This window comes from Desmodus rotundus, chromosome 8, assembly GCF_022682495.2.
Source record: "Desmodus rotundus isolate HL8 chromosome 8, HLdesRot8A.1, whole genome shotgun sequence".
NCBI lineage: Eukaryota > Metazoa > Chordata > Mammalia > Chiroptera > Phyllostomidae > Desmodus > Desmodus rotundus.
The window spans coordinates 15,792,660-15,810,490 of record NC_071394.1 but is presented as its reverse complement, the minus strand read 5'-3'; the positions used below and the strand labels follow the sequence as shown (position 1 = coordinate 15,810,490).

General features: G+C 39.3%; 1 protein-coding gene across 1 annotated transcript in view; it reads right to left on the bottom strand.

The window, feature by feature from the left end:
- RAD21 (RAD21 cohesin complex component) overlaps window positions 1-15,125 on the bottom strand; it is a 29,476-nt gene extending 14,351 nt beyond the window's left edge. The window contains exons 1-4 of the mRNA XM_024572134.2: window positions 14,941-15,125; window positions 7,579-7,753; window positions 2,232-2,361; window positions 955-1,054 (exon numbers count right to left, since the gene is read on the bottom strand). Coding sequence (XP_024427902.1) covers window positions 955-1,054; window positions 2,232-2,361; window positions 7,579-7,722 — 374 coding nt within the window. The 5' untranslated portion in view covers window positions 7,723-7,753; window positions 14,941-15,125. The remainder of the gene's footprint in view (window positions 1-954; window positions 1,055-2,231; window positions 2,362-7,578; window positions 7,754-14,940) is intronic.
- Window positions 15,126-17,831: the final 2,706 nt, after the last annotated feature.

Here is a 17,831-nt window from a genome sequence, read left to right as displayed (position 1 = left end):
CTAAAAATAAATAAATAAAAATCTTTAAAAAAATAAAAAAGAAGCTGAATGATCAGTACATGGGAATCACACCAATCCTCTATTTTCAGCTATGTTAAATTTCCATGATCAAATATAAAAAGAATAATGGAAGTATAAAAAGAGGAAACAAACAGTAAAGCAGCTAGATAATGCCTAGCACTAATTAACACACACACAAAATCAAAATAAATTTAATTAGGAGTCATAGATCAATTTAAAAAGCAGAGAAATTTTTCACAAGACAAATGGGACTTGGTACAGAGGGTTTCTTGGTTGCCAACAGCGCGCAGAATCACTCGGAACTCAGTCACACTCCCCGTCACGATGCCCAGGGCCGGAGTGGATGAGGAGGGAAACGATGCATGACAGCCCTCTACTGTAATGGCCGTCTCTGTACGGTCTCCTGGTCTTAAACATGTGCCGTAACAATGCCCTTTCATGCTCTTCATACAAGGTGATCTCGTGTGCTTATTACAAATATAAAAATTGTATAGCTTGTCCAAAACCAACCAACCAACCAAAACAAAATCACCCCCCCGTGAAACCCAGCAGATGATTTTAATATATTCCCCTGAAGAAGAAAAACCATAGGGCAATAGTTCAAGTTTACTGATACCATTATGTGAAGTACACTCTTGGACTGGACAACTGTTCAGTTTGCGTTAGTTCTGGCCAAAGCCCGCGAGTATTCGCATATCCCAGCTGTGTTAAAAGTGGTATCTTTCATACTACTATCCTAGAGAAGAAGCACTTTCAGGTTACATTTAGAAATCCAAATACTTTCATTTAGGCTTCACTATCCTAAATGAAAGAATATGTATTTTAGCTAAATGTTAATTCAGTGTCAAAATATCTCAAGGAAAACTGTACACTCAGAAGTCAATAATGTTTTTTGTAGACCAAGTCAACAATTAAAAAAAAAAAAGGACATACTCTAAGTCGGGCAGTGGCTGATCAAAGTCATGAAATTCTTCAGGTAAAGTAATGGCATTGTAAGCAGCTTCTCGGTTTTCCTCGGGCAGGTCAACAACACCTGGAAAAGAAATGGGCAGTTCAATGCTTGGCTATATCACAGATCACCTAGAGACCCAAGCAACATAAAGTCAGTATAGTTTCCTAAGGTTGTATTTTAGAAGGTTGATAATGTATGGAAAGCTCTTGCAACACAAGTACTTTTGGTTTTCCATAATCATAAGCCATACTACTTGCTTTCCCAAAAATGTCAAAGTGCTAATTATTCTTGAAGCTAATACGTCTTTAAAAAACATCAGGTTTTTAAATTAGGGTGAAATTTATGAGGAAAAGGAATGACTACAAACCAGTGCCCCAAAAGTTAAGAGGAGTTGGTTTTTGAGGGAAAGTGATGCTAGAAGATTTTAAGTTTCTTTATATTTTCCAAGCTGTCTATAAAAAACACACATTGCTTTAAAAAACAAAGATAAATGAAAAAGCATGTTAAACAAAATGTACTTAACTGTGTTAGAAATCAATGATCACATTCTCTGCCTATTTTACTTTTTAAATAACATCTCAGATCTAAAAAATGTTACTAGTCATAAAGTACTAGAATATAACCTTAATAGAATCTACTGTACAAGGCATCTTTCCTAAACATTCAAGTTACTTTAATTAGAAAGAAGTTTCATCAATGCTTTAAAAAAATTACAGAATAATATATGAATTCAGATAAACACCCTAATAATTTTTCAGATAGAAGTCTGGTTGCTAGAGTCCAGTTTTAGAACTGATTATTACCTAAAACAAAACAACAAAATCTACAGAGAACATTTAATAAAAATTCTCAACACAAGTTAAATGTGAATTTGATTTTAATGTCACACTGTACACTAAAATTATTTGGAAAAAATTAAAATCCTGTAATTTTCTGCACTTTTGAAAAATCATATAACTGGTTTTCAACAGTTTAACCTCTGATGACTGAGCTCCACATAAGTTTCTGCAAAAGGGGCTGAAAGAAAAGGCAGCTCCAAAGGAACAAAGAAGGGGTGACTGTCATAACTACACAGGTGGAACAGAAGTGGGTTTCCTCCCTTGGACCCCTGCCTCTCCTAGCCTTGCCCTACTTTGAAGGGTCCTTTGTATTATAATTAAAATAAAACAAGACATGTTGATCTAGAATATTTTTTAGCAGTTTTTCACACCAAACACTAGAAACTCCAAAATTAAAATTAAAAAAAAGTCAGTAATACCTGGCCGAAAGGCCATCTTTATCTTAATGAAAGCTTCATTACAGTCTGCAAGGAGATATTTGGCTTTTCTGTGATAGATTCGAACTACTCCCAGTAAGAGGTGTCCTGATGTTCGGAGTGCCATCTTCACCTGTGAATAAAACATTAACATCAATCTGATTTATAAAGTTCGTTTTCTCATTTTATGGGTAATTTTACTTTAGAGGGTGTCTTTGCTCAATTTATAGGCAGTTTTTACTTTATCTCTTCATATATTTTATCATTTATTTAAAGTCACTTCAATCACCTATATTTTATTGCTTACTGCCTTTACCTGTAAATTCCCCAAAGTACCCCAAAGGATAGACTGGCAGTAATTCATGAATTTAATGCAGACATGACAGTAGCTATAAGGCAGGCCACTAAGGTTTTCCGTGGATTTAGCACACTAGGGAATTTGTGGAACTTTTAGTTGTCAATCCAAAGCCATTGCTCCTTGCTGGCTAACTGCACTCATTTTGTTTGGGAACCAAATGTCCCCAGCCTTGAAGGATGACTGTTTCAGTTCTCTCTGCTAATGTTTATTCTTGAGTGGGCAACTCAGCTCAGCCAAAGAGAAATAATTGTAGAGTACAAGGTCTGTCCAGAAAAAGTCCAGCCACTGTTAATGTAATGAGAACGATTTGTACAACATCGATGTAACCTGGTAGCCAAGGAGAGTGGACTGGAATGCACACGTGTGAACAATGACAACTTCACTGTACTCATCAGTGGGGACATAGACACCGTTGAGTGAGCATGTGTACTGTATGGTCAGTGCAATCAAAATGACTGAGCTGGTACAGCAATGGATCAGCATCAATTTTTGCATTAAGCTTGAACATTCCTCTGTGGAAACTATATGGATGATTCAGAAGGCCACAGCTATAGGCAACTGGGGATTGGCAGCTTTATCACAACATGTGATAGCTCATGCATCACATCTTGTGCAGTTTTTTGGAGAAACATCAAATCACCCAGGTGACTCAGCACCCCCTACAGCCCAGATTTGGCACCCTGTGACTTGTGATTTTTCCCAAAACTAAAATCACCTATGAAAGGGAAGAGATTTCAGACCATCAGCGAGATTCAGGAAAACACAAGGGGCAGCTAATGGAAACTGGGAGAACTGTGTGAGGTCCCAAGGTGCCTGCTTTGAAGGGGACTGAAGCATCATTGTCCTATGTACAATGTTTCTTGTATCCTCTTCAACAAATATCTCTATTTTTTACATTACGTGGCTGGATACCTTCTGTACAGATCTCGTATGTCAGAGAGTTTCTAAGGGAGATTTTTCCCATTACAGAAAATGCCCCTGCCCTGGCTGGTATGGCTCAGTTGGTTAGAGCATTGTCGTCCCATAACTGAGGGGTCATGGGTTTGATTCTTGGGGCATATGTCCAGGTTGCGGGTTTGATCCCTGCTCACAGTGTGTACAAGAAGGCAACCATCAGTATTTCTCTCACATTGATGTTTCTCTCTCTCCTTTTCTCTCTCTCTAAAGCAATGAGAAGTTGTCCTCGGGTGTGTTTTTAAAGAAAAAAAGAATGCTCCTCTCTTCCTTCTCCTTCTCCTGCATTGTGGGTAGGTAGGGTTTTGAACTGCTTGCAGTCACCAATGAGGTTGTAAGTATGAGGACAAGTAGCCAAGAAACTAAGAATGGTGAATCTTTGGATGACATTATTGTGTAAGCACTTTTCACTGAGGATTTTATAGTACCTGGCTGAAAAGCTTACTGATAAAAGATAATGAATGGCAGCCATGTTCTTTTCCACAGGAAAGTAGACTCCTCAGCCTGTTTTTTTCTCAGGGTAGATTTTGATCAATGTTTATGTGGCATGAGATGAGGTAGTTGGGAAAAGAACGAGAGAAGTAAACACCCAATGTAAACAGAAGGATTCAAAATCCCTCTGGCTGTAATAAAGAAAATTTTTTTGCGGGAATAAGACAACATGAACTCAAACTCTGCCAGATCGTTTTCCAAATCATACCAAAAAGTTGGCAAATTCTAAGTTAGCAAAGAACATTATTAAACATTTGCTTAAATTGTAAGTAGGCAATTACATTACTTGTAAGACAATGTGATTTTTAAGCTTTCTGTGCACACTCTACAGTACCTAGAATTCTACTTATGACGACTCCTAGGCTCTGTATTTATGGCCACTTGACGTGAAATACGGCATAAACTATGAAGTTTACTGCTATAAATTCTTAGGTGTCTAAATTTATAATAAATGTGATGAAATCCAGGACTTATTGCCTAATGGTAAATGAGAATCTTTTCTAATGTGGTCTTAGGAAATTTAAAATTAATATTAAGTGCAACTTCAGCTAAGAAAGGAAGAGAGAAAAAAACTTTGCTTGTTATTATCTCATCCAGAATTAACAGCCTTTAAAAGCAGTGTTTGGGTAAAGGCTTTCTTTCTGGGTTAGTTTGGTTCGGAGTGTGGCTGTTAGCTCACGTTAAGGTGCAGGTATAATAAAGAACACAGTCTGTATATCCAAGGTAAGCTCTGCAGAGGCTGCCAGTGGCTGTTCCAACCATAGAGAAGGGAAGGGGAAGGCATGCAGCTGCAACTGAGCCACGTGTCTGTCTGTCTGACACTTGTTCTAAATAACTAAACCAGCATCTCCAACTGCACACCAAGAGCAAATATTAGAAATTTTCAGGTCACTGCACCCTGTGGAAATATCTTTATATTTGATCACAATAAAGTAAAATCAATCAAATAAAAACCCACTTGGAAATGGTTCTTAGAGTAAGTTATCCGGTGTCTCACAATACACTCTATAACCTTCTACATTATTCTTGAACCGTATGTATACTTTGCTTTGCAGCTGTTGGAGCGTACCTTCACGTACCAGGTTGTCTCAAGACTTATTTGCAGTGTCACTAACAGGGTACAAAGTACTCTGAACATACCATGAAAGAACTGTTGCCCTTTTAAGCCCAATCACCCTCAATATTTGCTATGGATGTCAAAGATTACCTACTCATATCAATTTCAAGAAAAGAGTTAAATTTCTCCTTTTCCATTAATCTGTCTCAGTAAGCACACCTATAAAAAAAGTAAGAATCATGTTCCCATACAATGTGACTGGTAGTGCAAACTGGTACAATCACCTCACAGAACGAACTGTTAATGTCTATCAAAAATCTAAAATCTAAGGTCATTACCTGGCTCTTCAACTACATTCCTAAGCATCGACGTTAAATAAAGACTGACAGATGTGAACACAAGATTTAGCAGGCAATATTTACTAAATGGTTTTTTGAAAAGAGGAAAGTAAAGACAACCTACACAACCTACAACCCTACCACGTAGATAAATCTTTAATAATAGCACTTTGGTATATAATTTTTAGGCTTGAATGTATGCATGTACTCATTTTTTTTTTTTTTGGTGTGTGCATACCCATTGCAACATATTGTTTTGTGATGAGACTGTGTTTAGAAAAGGCTCTGTCTGTGACATTATCATAATTTTCAACAGCTGCGCTGCATAAAATGAGAGGAATTAAAATTTAAAAAATTTTTTAAAAACCCACATGGACTATATATTAAAAAAGGACTGATAAAATAAACACTTCACAATCAAAACAATGAATTACAAGTCCGTAATTCTTTACCTGAAATCCTAGGGGACAAATGTGTTTTGGAATTCAGAGTTTTTTTAATATTATAAAGGTAACACAGTACGTATGCCGTATACTAAAACACTCTCAGGAGCATCTAGAGTAGCCTCCCACAATCATACATGTTAGTATTTCTACTGTGAATTTATGAATATGCAAATGGCATTAATTCCATTTTGGTTAAGTATTTCTTTTTTTATTTTTTGCACTTAAGTTCTGTGGATAAGAGACTATAACCCTGCAATGCTACCATTAAAAATGACCATACAGCTAGGAACAGAGCTTTTCCTGAATGTAGATTTGCTATAAAGCATGTTAATTAATGCAGTATTTATGTACATGCATAAAAAGGGAGAAAAATAATATGTAAAATTCATGCATAAATGAACAGTCCCACGGGCATCAAAATACTGGCCATTTCTCTAGATGGTAGGACTACTGATCACTTATTAAATAAATTTTTGAAATAAGTATTGTCTTAGAAATAAAATGACAGAAATATCTTTAAAACCAATAAATTCTACTAGCTATAACTCTAAAGGCAGCAAAAATCCCACACAGAGAAAGAAACTTTCTAATTTATTGTTCCAAATACAAACTCTCACTTCCCCATCTAAAACATATACTTTCCCACTTAACTTTTCTGAACAAGTCTCTGCAACATCCACACTTTAATCCTCGGTGAACACCTCACTCTTTCCTCAATAAAGAACTGCTCTTATTTATTTAACACATTAAGCCAGCATTGTCCAAACTGTCAATTCTAAGAAGAGTAGCTGCTAATGCCGGTCCAGACAGCTGTGATTTGGAATGTTTTCACCACAGGACAATTAGTGCATATATGTATAAATATAAAGTCCAGGAAAAGACTCTTAGAACACAGATGTTAGGTTTGTAAAATATTTATATGAAATATACAAGGACTTCTGTTATTTTGAGATTATCCTTTGTACATTTTTGAAGTTAACATGTCTATTCTTCAATGAAATGTTCATGATGAATTGCATCTTGTGTGTCTTTCTTGGCAACACAAAAACCCCGTATTACTCTTGAGCTATACTATTTGTGAAACCCAAGGGTGGAAACCACCGCTTCAGAACAGTTTGAGAGGATGTCAATAAAAGCCTCTCCAGGAACAGAGCAGTAAACAAGGCGATAAGGTGAGGACATTCATGAGGCTTCCATTCTAGTGGGAGACAGGCAGGAATTAAGTATTTAGGGGAAGGGCGCAGCAAGTATAAAAGTTCTGAAATGAGGAAAATGCTTGGTATCTTCAAGAACGGCAAGTGGTCCTGTAGGCTTACCTGAGGCCGAGTGGTATGGAGACTACCTGTTAGTTAGGTAAGATAGATCTGCCCCTGCAAGCTTTTCTAATTAATGGGTCCTTATTTCAAATGTTTTCTGAATTCATACATGGGGAACACTCACACACATATTTTAATATAAAAACACCTAGAAAGCCAAATAGAAAATATTTGGGTACTGCCTGACCTCAGCTTATGTACCCTTAAACCAGGCAAATAAAAATATCTGTGTGAGAAGAGAATATCAAACTGGAATTCTGGATAATTTATGGATTCTCTTTACCTCCAATATATGTAAATACCTACCTCTAAAGTTGTTTTATAGAATTCTATTTCACATACCAAAAAACAAGCGACAAAATGGGTAAAAATATCAACATCAGACGTACCTTTGGTGAGATGATGCTCTCCACACTGCTCTCTAAATTACACTCAAACACATGGGCTTTGGTTAGCTTCTTATCCCAATGGGCCGCTAGCCAAATTTTGGCCAGCGGCCCTCTTTTACTGAGGACAAAATGTGCGTAGAACATTGTTCTGGTTGACTATGAAACAGGAGGAAACCTGAAAAGGAAAAAAAGTTAATATAAATAACATATGAGAATTGAAATGTTTCATGACATAAAAAATCCGAAAGTTTCCTATTCCTTCTAGTATGAGAACTATAAAAGGATTGAATTTAGTATGCATTAAAAAATACAACCTATTACTTTTATTTTTGAGAGAGCAAGAAGAAGACTCCCAAATATTAAAGCTGAAGGGAAAGGGACAAAAGAATACAATTTTATTCATGCCCTGCTGTAACCTTAAAATAAAAGTGCTACTTTTTTTAAAAGTAAAAATTGTCATTGGAAAACTCTTACTTTGAAAGTTCTACCAAGTGTTAATTTCATTCCTATCCTGGTAACTGTGGTAATAGTCTGCTTCTAACCAAAAGCTAGAGAATATATTCTTCATGGCAAGAAAAAAAAACACTCAGGCACACATATTAATTTTTGGAAATCCTTAAAAACCAAGACTCTCAGCTTTACCCAGTAGCTCAGGATGAGCACGAGCGCTGTGCTAAGCAGGTTACATTTCACCAGACCAAAGACAAGTAGGCGGGTTGGATCCAAGGTCAGTAGCTTAGAAAAGCCGAGGCTTAAAAAGGGAGTGTGTATTACATACTGTTTCTCAACTCAAGAACTTGAAAAACACTTGTCTACTTATTTTAAAACTAAATTCAGGACAATGATACAGTATAAAATGTATCTTATGACTGAAATGGTCTTAGTAGAAATACAAGTATGTTATTCACATTTTATTTTTTTCCAACAAACCAATGTGTTAATGCAAAAGAAAAAAAGGCAGCCTGAAAATTCCAGCTTGGAGAGTATCTTAACTGTGTAAATTGATTTTCCCGATATTATTTTTCCCCTTTTCATAGAAGATTTTAAAGTCTATTTGCCAAATGAATTTCTATCTTTTTCTAAAATGTCCACGAATAGAATAAGATATCCAAGTGATGCTTTTACCAAAATAAACTCAAGAACACCCGTAACACATAAAAAGTGTTTTGAAACCAGGACACTGACATTGATACGTGTGCAACAGTTCTTTGCTATTTTATCACGCGTGTAGATCTGTGTAACCATCATATGAGCAAGTAAGACACAAAGCTATTTCATCATCACAAAGATCTCATCCTCTCTGTCCCTGCCACACCCATTCCTCGGTCCTGACAACCACCACTCTCTTCTCCATCTCTAATTCTGTCATTTTGAAAATGTTGCATAAATTGAATTGTACAGTGTATGATTTTTTGGAATGGCTCTTCGGACTCAGCATAATGCTCCTGAGAGCCAACCAAGTTGTTACATGTATCAATAGTATGCTCCTTCTAGTGGAACATACTATTGTGGAACATACCATGGGATGGATATACCACAATTTAACTCTTGAAGGACATCTGGTTGTTTCCAGTTCTTAGCTACTGCAAATAAAACTACTATAAATATTTGTGTATGTAAACTATTTGTGAGCACAAACAAATGTCCTGAAGTATGATTTCCAGCCAGCATTGCTAAGCATATGTTTAGTTTTTAAAGAAAGTTCAACACGACTCCTATCGAAATCCTACTGAGATTTTTTTACTGGTATTGACAAGACTTTTTCTAAAATTTGCATGACAAGGCAAAGGAGCTAGAATAACTAAAACTACTTTGAAAAAATATATATTGGGAAGAAGTAATCTACCAAATTTCAAGACTTTAAACAGCTACAATAGTCAATGTTGTGTGGCAGAAAGGCACAGATAAATGGAATAGAACAGAGAACCCAGAAATAAAACCAGAGAAATAAGTCCAACTGATTTTTCACAAAGATACAGAAGCAATTCAAAGAGGAAGAATAGTCTTTTCAACAAATGGTGCTTGAGTGACTGGATATTATTCACAGGCAAAACAAAAAAGCAAAAACACCAAACCCTGACCTAAAACTCAAATATCACATAAAAATTAATTTAAATCACAGACTTAAATGCAGAACTATGAAATGTTTAGGAAAAAAACACAGGGAAAAACCTTCAGTACCTAAAACTTTGTAAGAATTTTTAGACATGACACAAAAATCATGTCCCATAAGAGAAAAAAAAGAAAACTGATAAACTAGCCTTCTTCAAATTAAAAATTTTGGTCTACAAAGGAGTTCACTGAGGATACAAAAACAAGATAGAGAAGGGAAATAAAATATTTGCAAACCCCGTATCTGACAGGGACCTGGATTTAGAATATATAAAAACTCTCAAACCAGAATTTAAAAAATCCAATTAGAAAATGAACAAAAAAATGAAAAATTTTACAGAAGAGAATAATATACTGATAGCAAATAAGAAGAAAAGATGCTGAACATCACTGTAATTAGGAGATTTCACTGCACACCTATTGCAAGAGTTAAAATAAAAACTAATGTTAACACCGAGTGCTGGTCAGGATACAGAGAAGCAGCATCTCTCATTCATTGCTAGTGGAAATGTAAAATTTAAAAAAAAATTTTTCAATTGACTTTTTAGACAGAGAGAGAGGAGGAGAGGGAAAGAGGGACGGACAGACGGACACTGATTTTTTTGTTATTCCACTTAGTTATGCATTCCTTTGGTTGGTTATTGCATGTGCCTTGCCTGGGGGATTAAACCCACAACTCTTGGCCTATTGGGATGACACTCTAACCAACTGAGCTACCCAGCCAGGGCCTAAAATTTCTTTTGAATTTGCTTTTTTAAAAAAAGATCCAGAGTAAAGAGATTTCATGCCTATCAAAAATGCTTGAGAGGTGCAAGAGTAACTCAGTCAAGTTTGCTTCATCTCCATTTTTTATCAGAATAAAGGTTCCTGAAATTCTCATTTTATGAGCAGATGCTTGTAGGGGATCATTAATTCACACAAGGAAAACTTCCTCAAAAGAAAAAAATAATGGTTCATCAATTGCCTAATGTTGTGAACTCTATCTCAAATAAGGAATTAAGAACTAATGAATACTAGACTAGGAAGAATTCAGATCCAACACTCTAAGGTAGAAAAGCATTAAATTATAATGCCTTAAGCCTATGTTGTATCCCACTCAGAAATATTTTATTTTATTTTGTTTTAACACTCATGGGAGGGAGGATATGTTTATTGATTTAGAGAAAGAGAGGAAGGGAGGGAGGGGAAGAAGGGGAGGGAGAGAAATATGGATTGACTGGCTGACTGCCATACGTTCCCAACCAGAACTGAACCCACAACATTTTGGTGACTGGGACAATGCACCAACCAAGTGAGCCACCCCGTCAGGGCATAACTAATGTTTTATAGATCAAAATATATTCCCACAATCAAAGGCATCTTCCTATGTTGCAAATCAATGCTTCTAGTTGAAACCTTGAAGCTGCCTCTACAGCATTATAAATAAAATCAAAAGGTTTTTGCAGAACACCAATATGGCAGTGTGGATTCAGAAATACAGTCACTGTCGTATGCCAAGTCCTCATTTTCACTGCACAAAATAGTTGTGCTCCAAATAAAAACTCCTTAATATCTAGCTCCTAAAACACTGTTTGCTGCGTGACAACTACTAGATGTATGTGCTTAATGAATAAGGAAATGAGATACACCAAGTGATCTAATAGTTGACCCATGTAAATAATTCTGGAGATTTTAGAAATTAAAACTACTGGCACTTCTCAACAGGTGTCAGGAGCTCATAGCCAGCACTTCAGCTGCTAGTCAGAGTACCATGCCTAAAATATCCCAACTATGCAGAGGCAGAGATTCCTAAATAGATACTTTCTTGGCATAGGATGGGACTGGGGGTGAGGGGGAGGGTGGTAAGGAAAGCAGAGTGCTGCTAAAATTATTCTGGGAAACAATTAGCAAGAGGAAATCACCCTAGTAACTAAAGGAAGCCTTGAGGTACAGTAGTGGACCGACTCCTGGCTTACAACTAAGTATGTAGAAAGTGTAATCGTTGTTGTCTTTTAAACCATTTTCCCCCTTAATAATACCAAGTGTTAGCCGATCTTTAAAAAGTTGGTTAATTTCCAGAGGTTTTGAAGATTCTAAATTCTGCTCTTTTAAACACTTTAAAAAAATTATTTACTTGTAGATTGAGGGGAAGGGAGGGAGAAAGACAGGGAGAGACATCAGTGTGTGAACTGCCTCTTGCACACCCCGGCAACAGGCATGTAACCCAGGCATGTGCCCTGACTGGGAATTGAACCTGTGAGCACAGGCCTGTGCTCAACCCAAGGAGCCACATCAGCCAGGGCACTAACTCTTCACAAAATACCTTCATGACTTCTCGATGTTTTTCTAAAGCAGCAAATAACTTTTTTCAATTGATCCTAAAAATAAAATTTAAATCTGATATGAAGTGTCAGAAAGACTGACATTTTAGAACATATTCAGAAATGCAAACCCCCCCCCCCCGCAATTTCTTGAAGATCTTTTCAAAAAGCCAAAGCCAAATTACAGCCCATGTGTCTGTAATGACGTTAGTCATTACAGCATTTCGCTCACCTGCTGGACGCAAGGCAGTAGTACTGGTAACTGTAGAAATTAGTATGAACTCTTCGAAGGGCAATTTGGCATCATCTTATGAAAATTTCAAACTCATACTTTCTAACCAAAACTGCACTGTCAGTAATATGCCAAACTTTGAAGTGCTTAATATTAATAACTAAACGCTTGTTTAAATCTTACTAAGCGCTAAGTATTTTGTGTGTCCATCCTGTTCATGACAATCATGGAAGGTAATTTATACTGGCCCATTTTACAGACCAGGAAACAAGGAAAAGGAGAAGATAAATACTGTGCCAACACAAGTAGTTAATGCAAACTGAACTTGAGCTTCAAAGCCCACACCTGTAACACTATGTTGCCTTGTCAGTATGACTTTTAATAACAAAATATTAGAAATACAGTAACCTACCTGGGCACTAATAGGGGACTTTTAACAAATTAACACAACCATAGAACACAATTCCATGCAGCCTTGAACAAATGATGTAACATACATATTAAAAAAGAGGGCCTCTATATAAATTACCAGCACTGGCATAAACACAACATATCCCTGTTGTACAAATGAAAGTCTGGACACTGGTTACCTTTGGAAAGTGGGTCTGCTGGGAAATGAGTCTGCTACCTTTTTGTAATGGTTGATTTTTTATTTTTATCCTTGGGACATACACATACACCACCTAGTCAAAGTAAAATTATACTGGGAGTCAAGAGCCGCTTGATTTGCGTATTTCACTTTCCCTAACCATAAAAACTTGGAAGGTTGAAATTCAGTGATTTACTACCCTTTGAAAATGTCAATACCTAAGATAAGATTAGAGTGAACTATCTCTTTGGGCGCTGGGGGAGTGTTTCAGGGACCAAAGGTACTTCCATCCAACCATGCACAATAGAGCTCCCCTCCCTTTTGGAAGTACTAGCGTTCTTTGAACAAGAGTTTTACAATCAGTCTTAGGTTCAAATTCACCTCCCTCCTTAATTGTTGTTATTTAACATCTCCTCTATAAAATGGGGATACTTACCAAACAGATTATAAGGATTAAATAGGACACATACCTAACACAATTACCACCGAAAATGAAAACAATTTCAAAAAGCATCTATATATATGCCAATCAGCCTGATCATACCTAACAATTTTGACATTACAATTTAACAAAAAACACAAAATCTTTACTTCTCAAGAACTTTAAGTTTGTCTTTTGTGCCAAACTATAGAGAGTATTTCTCAGAATTTTTGTGTTCCAGTAAGTAGGAATTTATAAGGAAAGAAATTCTCAACTTTAACAATACTTAAAACACATACCACTCTAAGTAGCAAACGCAATTCTCGAGTGTACTACTGTGTTGCCTTTATAAAGACAAAAACGGCAAATAAAGGTCTTGTTCTCTCAATGTAATTCTGACCTATGTAGAAAAAGCACTATGTCCATTAGTCATGCACTCGCTGCCACCTCAACTATCTACAAACTATTAAGGAATTCAGGATTGGGTATGGCATATGCCTCATCAGTGTCTCTTCAGAAACAATTATTAGATGCCTCCAACATTAAACAAAGAATTTAATCACTCTACAACTTCGGGACGCTTCTCCAGCCTGTCACCAAAATTCTGCAGACTCACACAGCTCACTGGCATTTACACTCATTTTGAAAGACAGATTCCCCCCACCCCGTGGAATTCAGTGATGGTACTAAACCGTGTAACGGGAGCAAATATTAACTTTCACTTGCAAAGAGAAGTCGATAGACACAACCCTTTACCAGATACCCTTAAAGACACAAGCACGTTTCTGAACGCTGAACAGAGCCTAACAAATCATAAGGTGGCCAGAAAGACCCTCCAGCATTTCCTCCTCTCGAATTTGCAGAAGGCCGCTCAGTCTGGCAGCACAGCGCGACAGTGTCAGCCCACATCATCACAGGTCATTTGCAAAACCTTTCTCAGCGAGGAAGAAGACACCACTCCAATGCATCTATACAACACGCAACAGCTTTCATTATTAGAAAAGTCGGGGGGGGGCATTATGCTTATTTCCTAAGAATCAGAAGCAACTTCCCTAGATCGCGTTTTCTATTGGTCTGTCCAGTGTTCATGTCCCAACATAAGAATTTTCCTTTGCATGAAAGCAGAGGGGGAGCAGCAGCAGTCCCCGGCTAGGGGCCAGCCGCCGCCCTCCGGCCCCACCGCACCCGCGCTCGCCGGACGATAGCGGCCCGTCCGAGCTGACACCGCGGGCGCCGCGCCCGCCGCCGCCGCCGCCTCCCGCCCCGAATCCCGCGTCTTCCCAGCCAGCCATTTTCACCCCGGGAGGCGGCGGCCCGGTCCCCAGAGCGGGCTGGTTCAAACCTCCCCCTCTCCCTCCGCGGCCCAGGGTTTTCCGCTTCCTCTCACCCAGGGCTGCCTTGGGGAGATGCGGCTCCCCGAGGGACCCGCAGAATAACGGCTCCTGGGGGCATCGGAAGAGACCACAGCCATTTGTTACCTAACAGGCGATGCGCGGGTCCCGGCCCAGGGCGGACCCGGGGCGAAGGGGCCTGGGCAGGCGGCGCCTCCGCTCGGGGGCCCCCAGGGTGGCAGCACGGCCAGCGTCCTGGGGTGCGGCGAGGGCTGCCTCCTCCCGCCCCCCGAGTCCGACTGCCCGCTCGCCAGACGGTGGGGAAGGGGTGGGGGGAGCGTGCCGGAGGATAGGAAGGGATCGGCAGAGTATCTTACCTAGCTCTCCACCGGGAGTTGAGCCGACTGGGTGGCCTGGGGAGGGGAAAGGGTCGGGGGAGGGGGCGGGGAAAGGGGGGGCGCCCCTGTGAGGTATAGCTTCCGAGCAGCTCTCGCTGCCGCCACGGCCGCCGCCTCCTTTCCGATTCACTCAAACAAACAAGATGGCTGCCGTTACGCCGCAGCTCTTCCTGCCGCCCAAATTCTCGGTTCAAATCGGCAGGATGTTTACGGTCAAAATGGTACCTGTGCGCCTGCGCAGCTAGCGTATGCCCCAGAAGGAGCGACGCAGGCGCAATGACCATTTCCTTTTCTTTGGAACGGCTGCCTGGTTAGACAGCCCCAAACTGAGCAAGCGCAAAGGTGATAATCTTATTAGAGGGTCTCGGAGGGTTGCGAAACTGGAGAGTAGCGCACGGGCAGTGCTTGCCAACGAAGTGATTCTTTGACTTTATTCTTGCGGTTGTTTTTAAAGGAAAGAACTGTCGTTGTGCAGTTTTGTGAACCCCTAACACAAGAATTCATTTAAATGGTTCTGTAACGACGAAGTTAACCTAAAACTCTTAAACGTTTAAGTTCCATAAGATGCAGGGATTCTTGCATTCAGTCAACCTGGTTTTTTACATGGTCGTCTCTGAACACCATCACATATTTGCTAGGGTCTGGGATATGATGATTGAATACAACAGAGGTATTACCTGCCTTCACAAGCTTGCAGTATACCTAGGGAGGACTCTTCAATTTTCTGCAAGTTCTTATTTGTGTCAGGAAGAAGAAACCGGGTATAGAGGGAGACCTCATAGTGGGGAAGTTGGGAAGCGGGAGAGAAGGTCTTTCCTGGGTGACTAATAGAAGAGTTGAGATGTGAAGGCTGAGCTCCAGGAAGTGGAGCCAGCATGTGCAAAAGTCCTGTGGCAGCTGAGAGGTTAGAGGAAAGGAAGGAATGCCCATGTGTCGAACACTTAGGGAGGCGTCTGCATTTTAAAAAGACCATCCAGGCATATTCAGGACTAGAGCAAATGCCCACATGTAATTTGTGTTCATTTGAAGTATCGTTTTTTAAAGAACAAAACCAATAAAAATTGGTGGCTGATATTCCATGGGGTTTTTGGTAGAGGAAGTTGCAAAGTTGATTCCTCTGTTTCAGGGCTTGCACGATCAGATGGACTGGGCTGGGAAGCCATATACTAAGACAGGGCTGATGGAAGAAGGTTATATGAGGGTTTTGTTTGTTTTTGTTTTGTTTTGTCATGTAATCCATCTCAACTGCAAGCTTCTATTCTCTTGTTGGCCTCCTTGACTGGTCTCTCCACCTCTACTCTGGTCCTCCTTCAGTTAATCAAGAATCTGCAACAGCCAAAAGAACCTTTGCAAAACACAGACCTAATCATTGCCCACCCCCTTCTATAAAACCTTCCATAACTTTTAGGCTATTACTCAAAACACTTAAGATGATACAATAATTTAGCGCCTGCCTCTTGCTCCAGATTCCCCTCTCGCCCCTCTCTTCCTAACTGGGGTTCAGTCACTCCGCCTTCTAAATGGTCAAATGCACCATGAGCGCTCACTGTTCCCCATGCTTAGAAGTCTTGCTTTTCCCTCCCGTCTTCTTTTGTCTAATTCTTAATGTTCCACATTTAAGTCACTTCTTCAAGAGAGTCTTCCTTAATCCTCTATATTACTTAGGGAAACACTGTAAAAAAGGGTCCCCTCCCTGCCCCAAATTTCACGGCTTTACAAAATGGCCCCACCAATTACTGCCTGTATGGCGATGAGTAAGTAAGTTTGCTTCAGGTTTCTCGACTGAGGCTTGTTGTGCAGATTCATGAGTTAATACGGGTAGAAGCATTTGGAATGGTGCGTGACAATTTGTATATAATCTAAGTGTGGTACTGCTTCCATTGTCATTGTCACAATTATCCTCCTCTATAAATTCCTGTTCTTAGAGCCTGGCACCCAGAACTAGACCAAATTCTCCTCGCCAAAGAAGACAACAGTGAGAGTGTCATCTTCTGATGTCAACAACTATACTTTTAATCCAGTCCGATGGTGTGCTAGTTTTTTTAACAGCCTGTTTTGTAATTTCTTAAAAGATGGAGTAATAAGTTACTTCTCTGTCGTAGTTTCTGAGTGTAGACACATTTCATAGTAAAGAAATATGCAGGGAGACAGACATTTAAGCACATACATTCTTTAGTGTCAGCAACAAATACCTAAGTCCTGGGCCCTTCAAGGGTTTTAACAATACACAACACAACTCACTTTGACCCTTAAGCTACTGCAACAGCAACATAAGTGGACAAGAAAGTGGGCAGTCTTGTGTTCCACTCACTCTGAGGTCACTGCTTTTGCCTTGTTTGGGGTAGGAACAGACACTTCTCCAAAGAGGAACTACAGATGGCCGATAGACAGATGAAAAGTTGCTCAACATCACTAAGCATCAGAGAGATGCAAATCAAAACCACAATGAGATACCACCTTACACCTGTCAGGAAAGCTATCATCAATAAATCAACAGACAACAAGTGTTAGCAAGGATGTGGAGAAAGGGGAACCCTAGTGCACTCTTGGTGGGAATGCAGACTGGTGCAGCGACTGAGGAAAACAGTATGGAGTTTCCTCCAAAAATTAAAAATGGAACTGCATTTTGACCCAGTGATCTCAGTTCTGGGAGCGTATCCGAAGACACCTGACACACTAATTTGGAAGGATATATGTATCCTTTCATAGCAGCATTTCATATATGCATGTTCATAGCAGCACTATTTACAATAGCCAAGTGCTGGAAACAGCCCAAGCGCCCAGCAGTAGATGAGAGGATAGAAAAGCTATGGTACATTTACACAATGGAATAATACATGGCCATAGAGAAAAGGAAATCTTACCTTTTG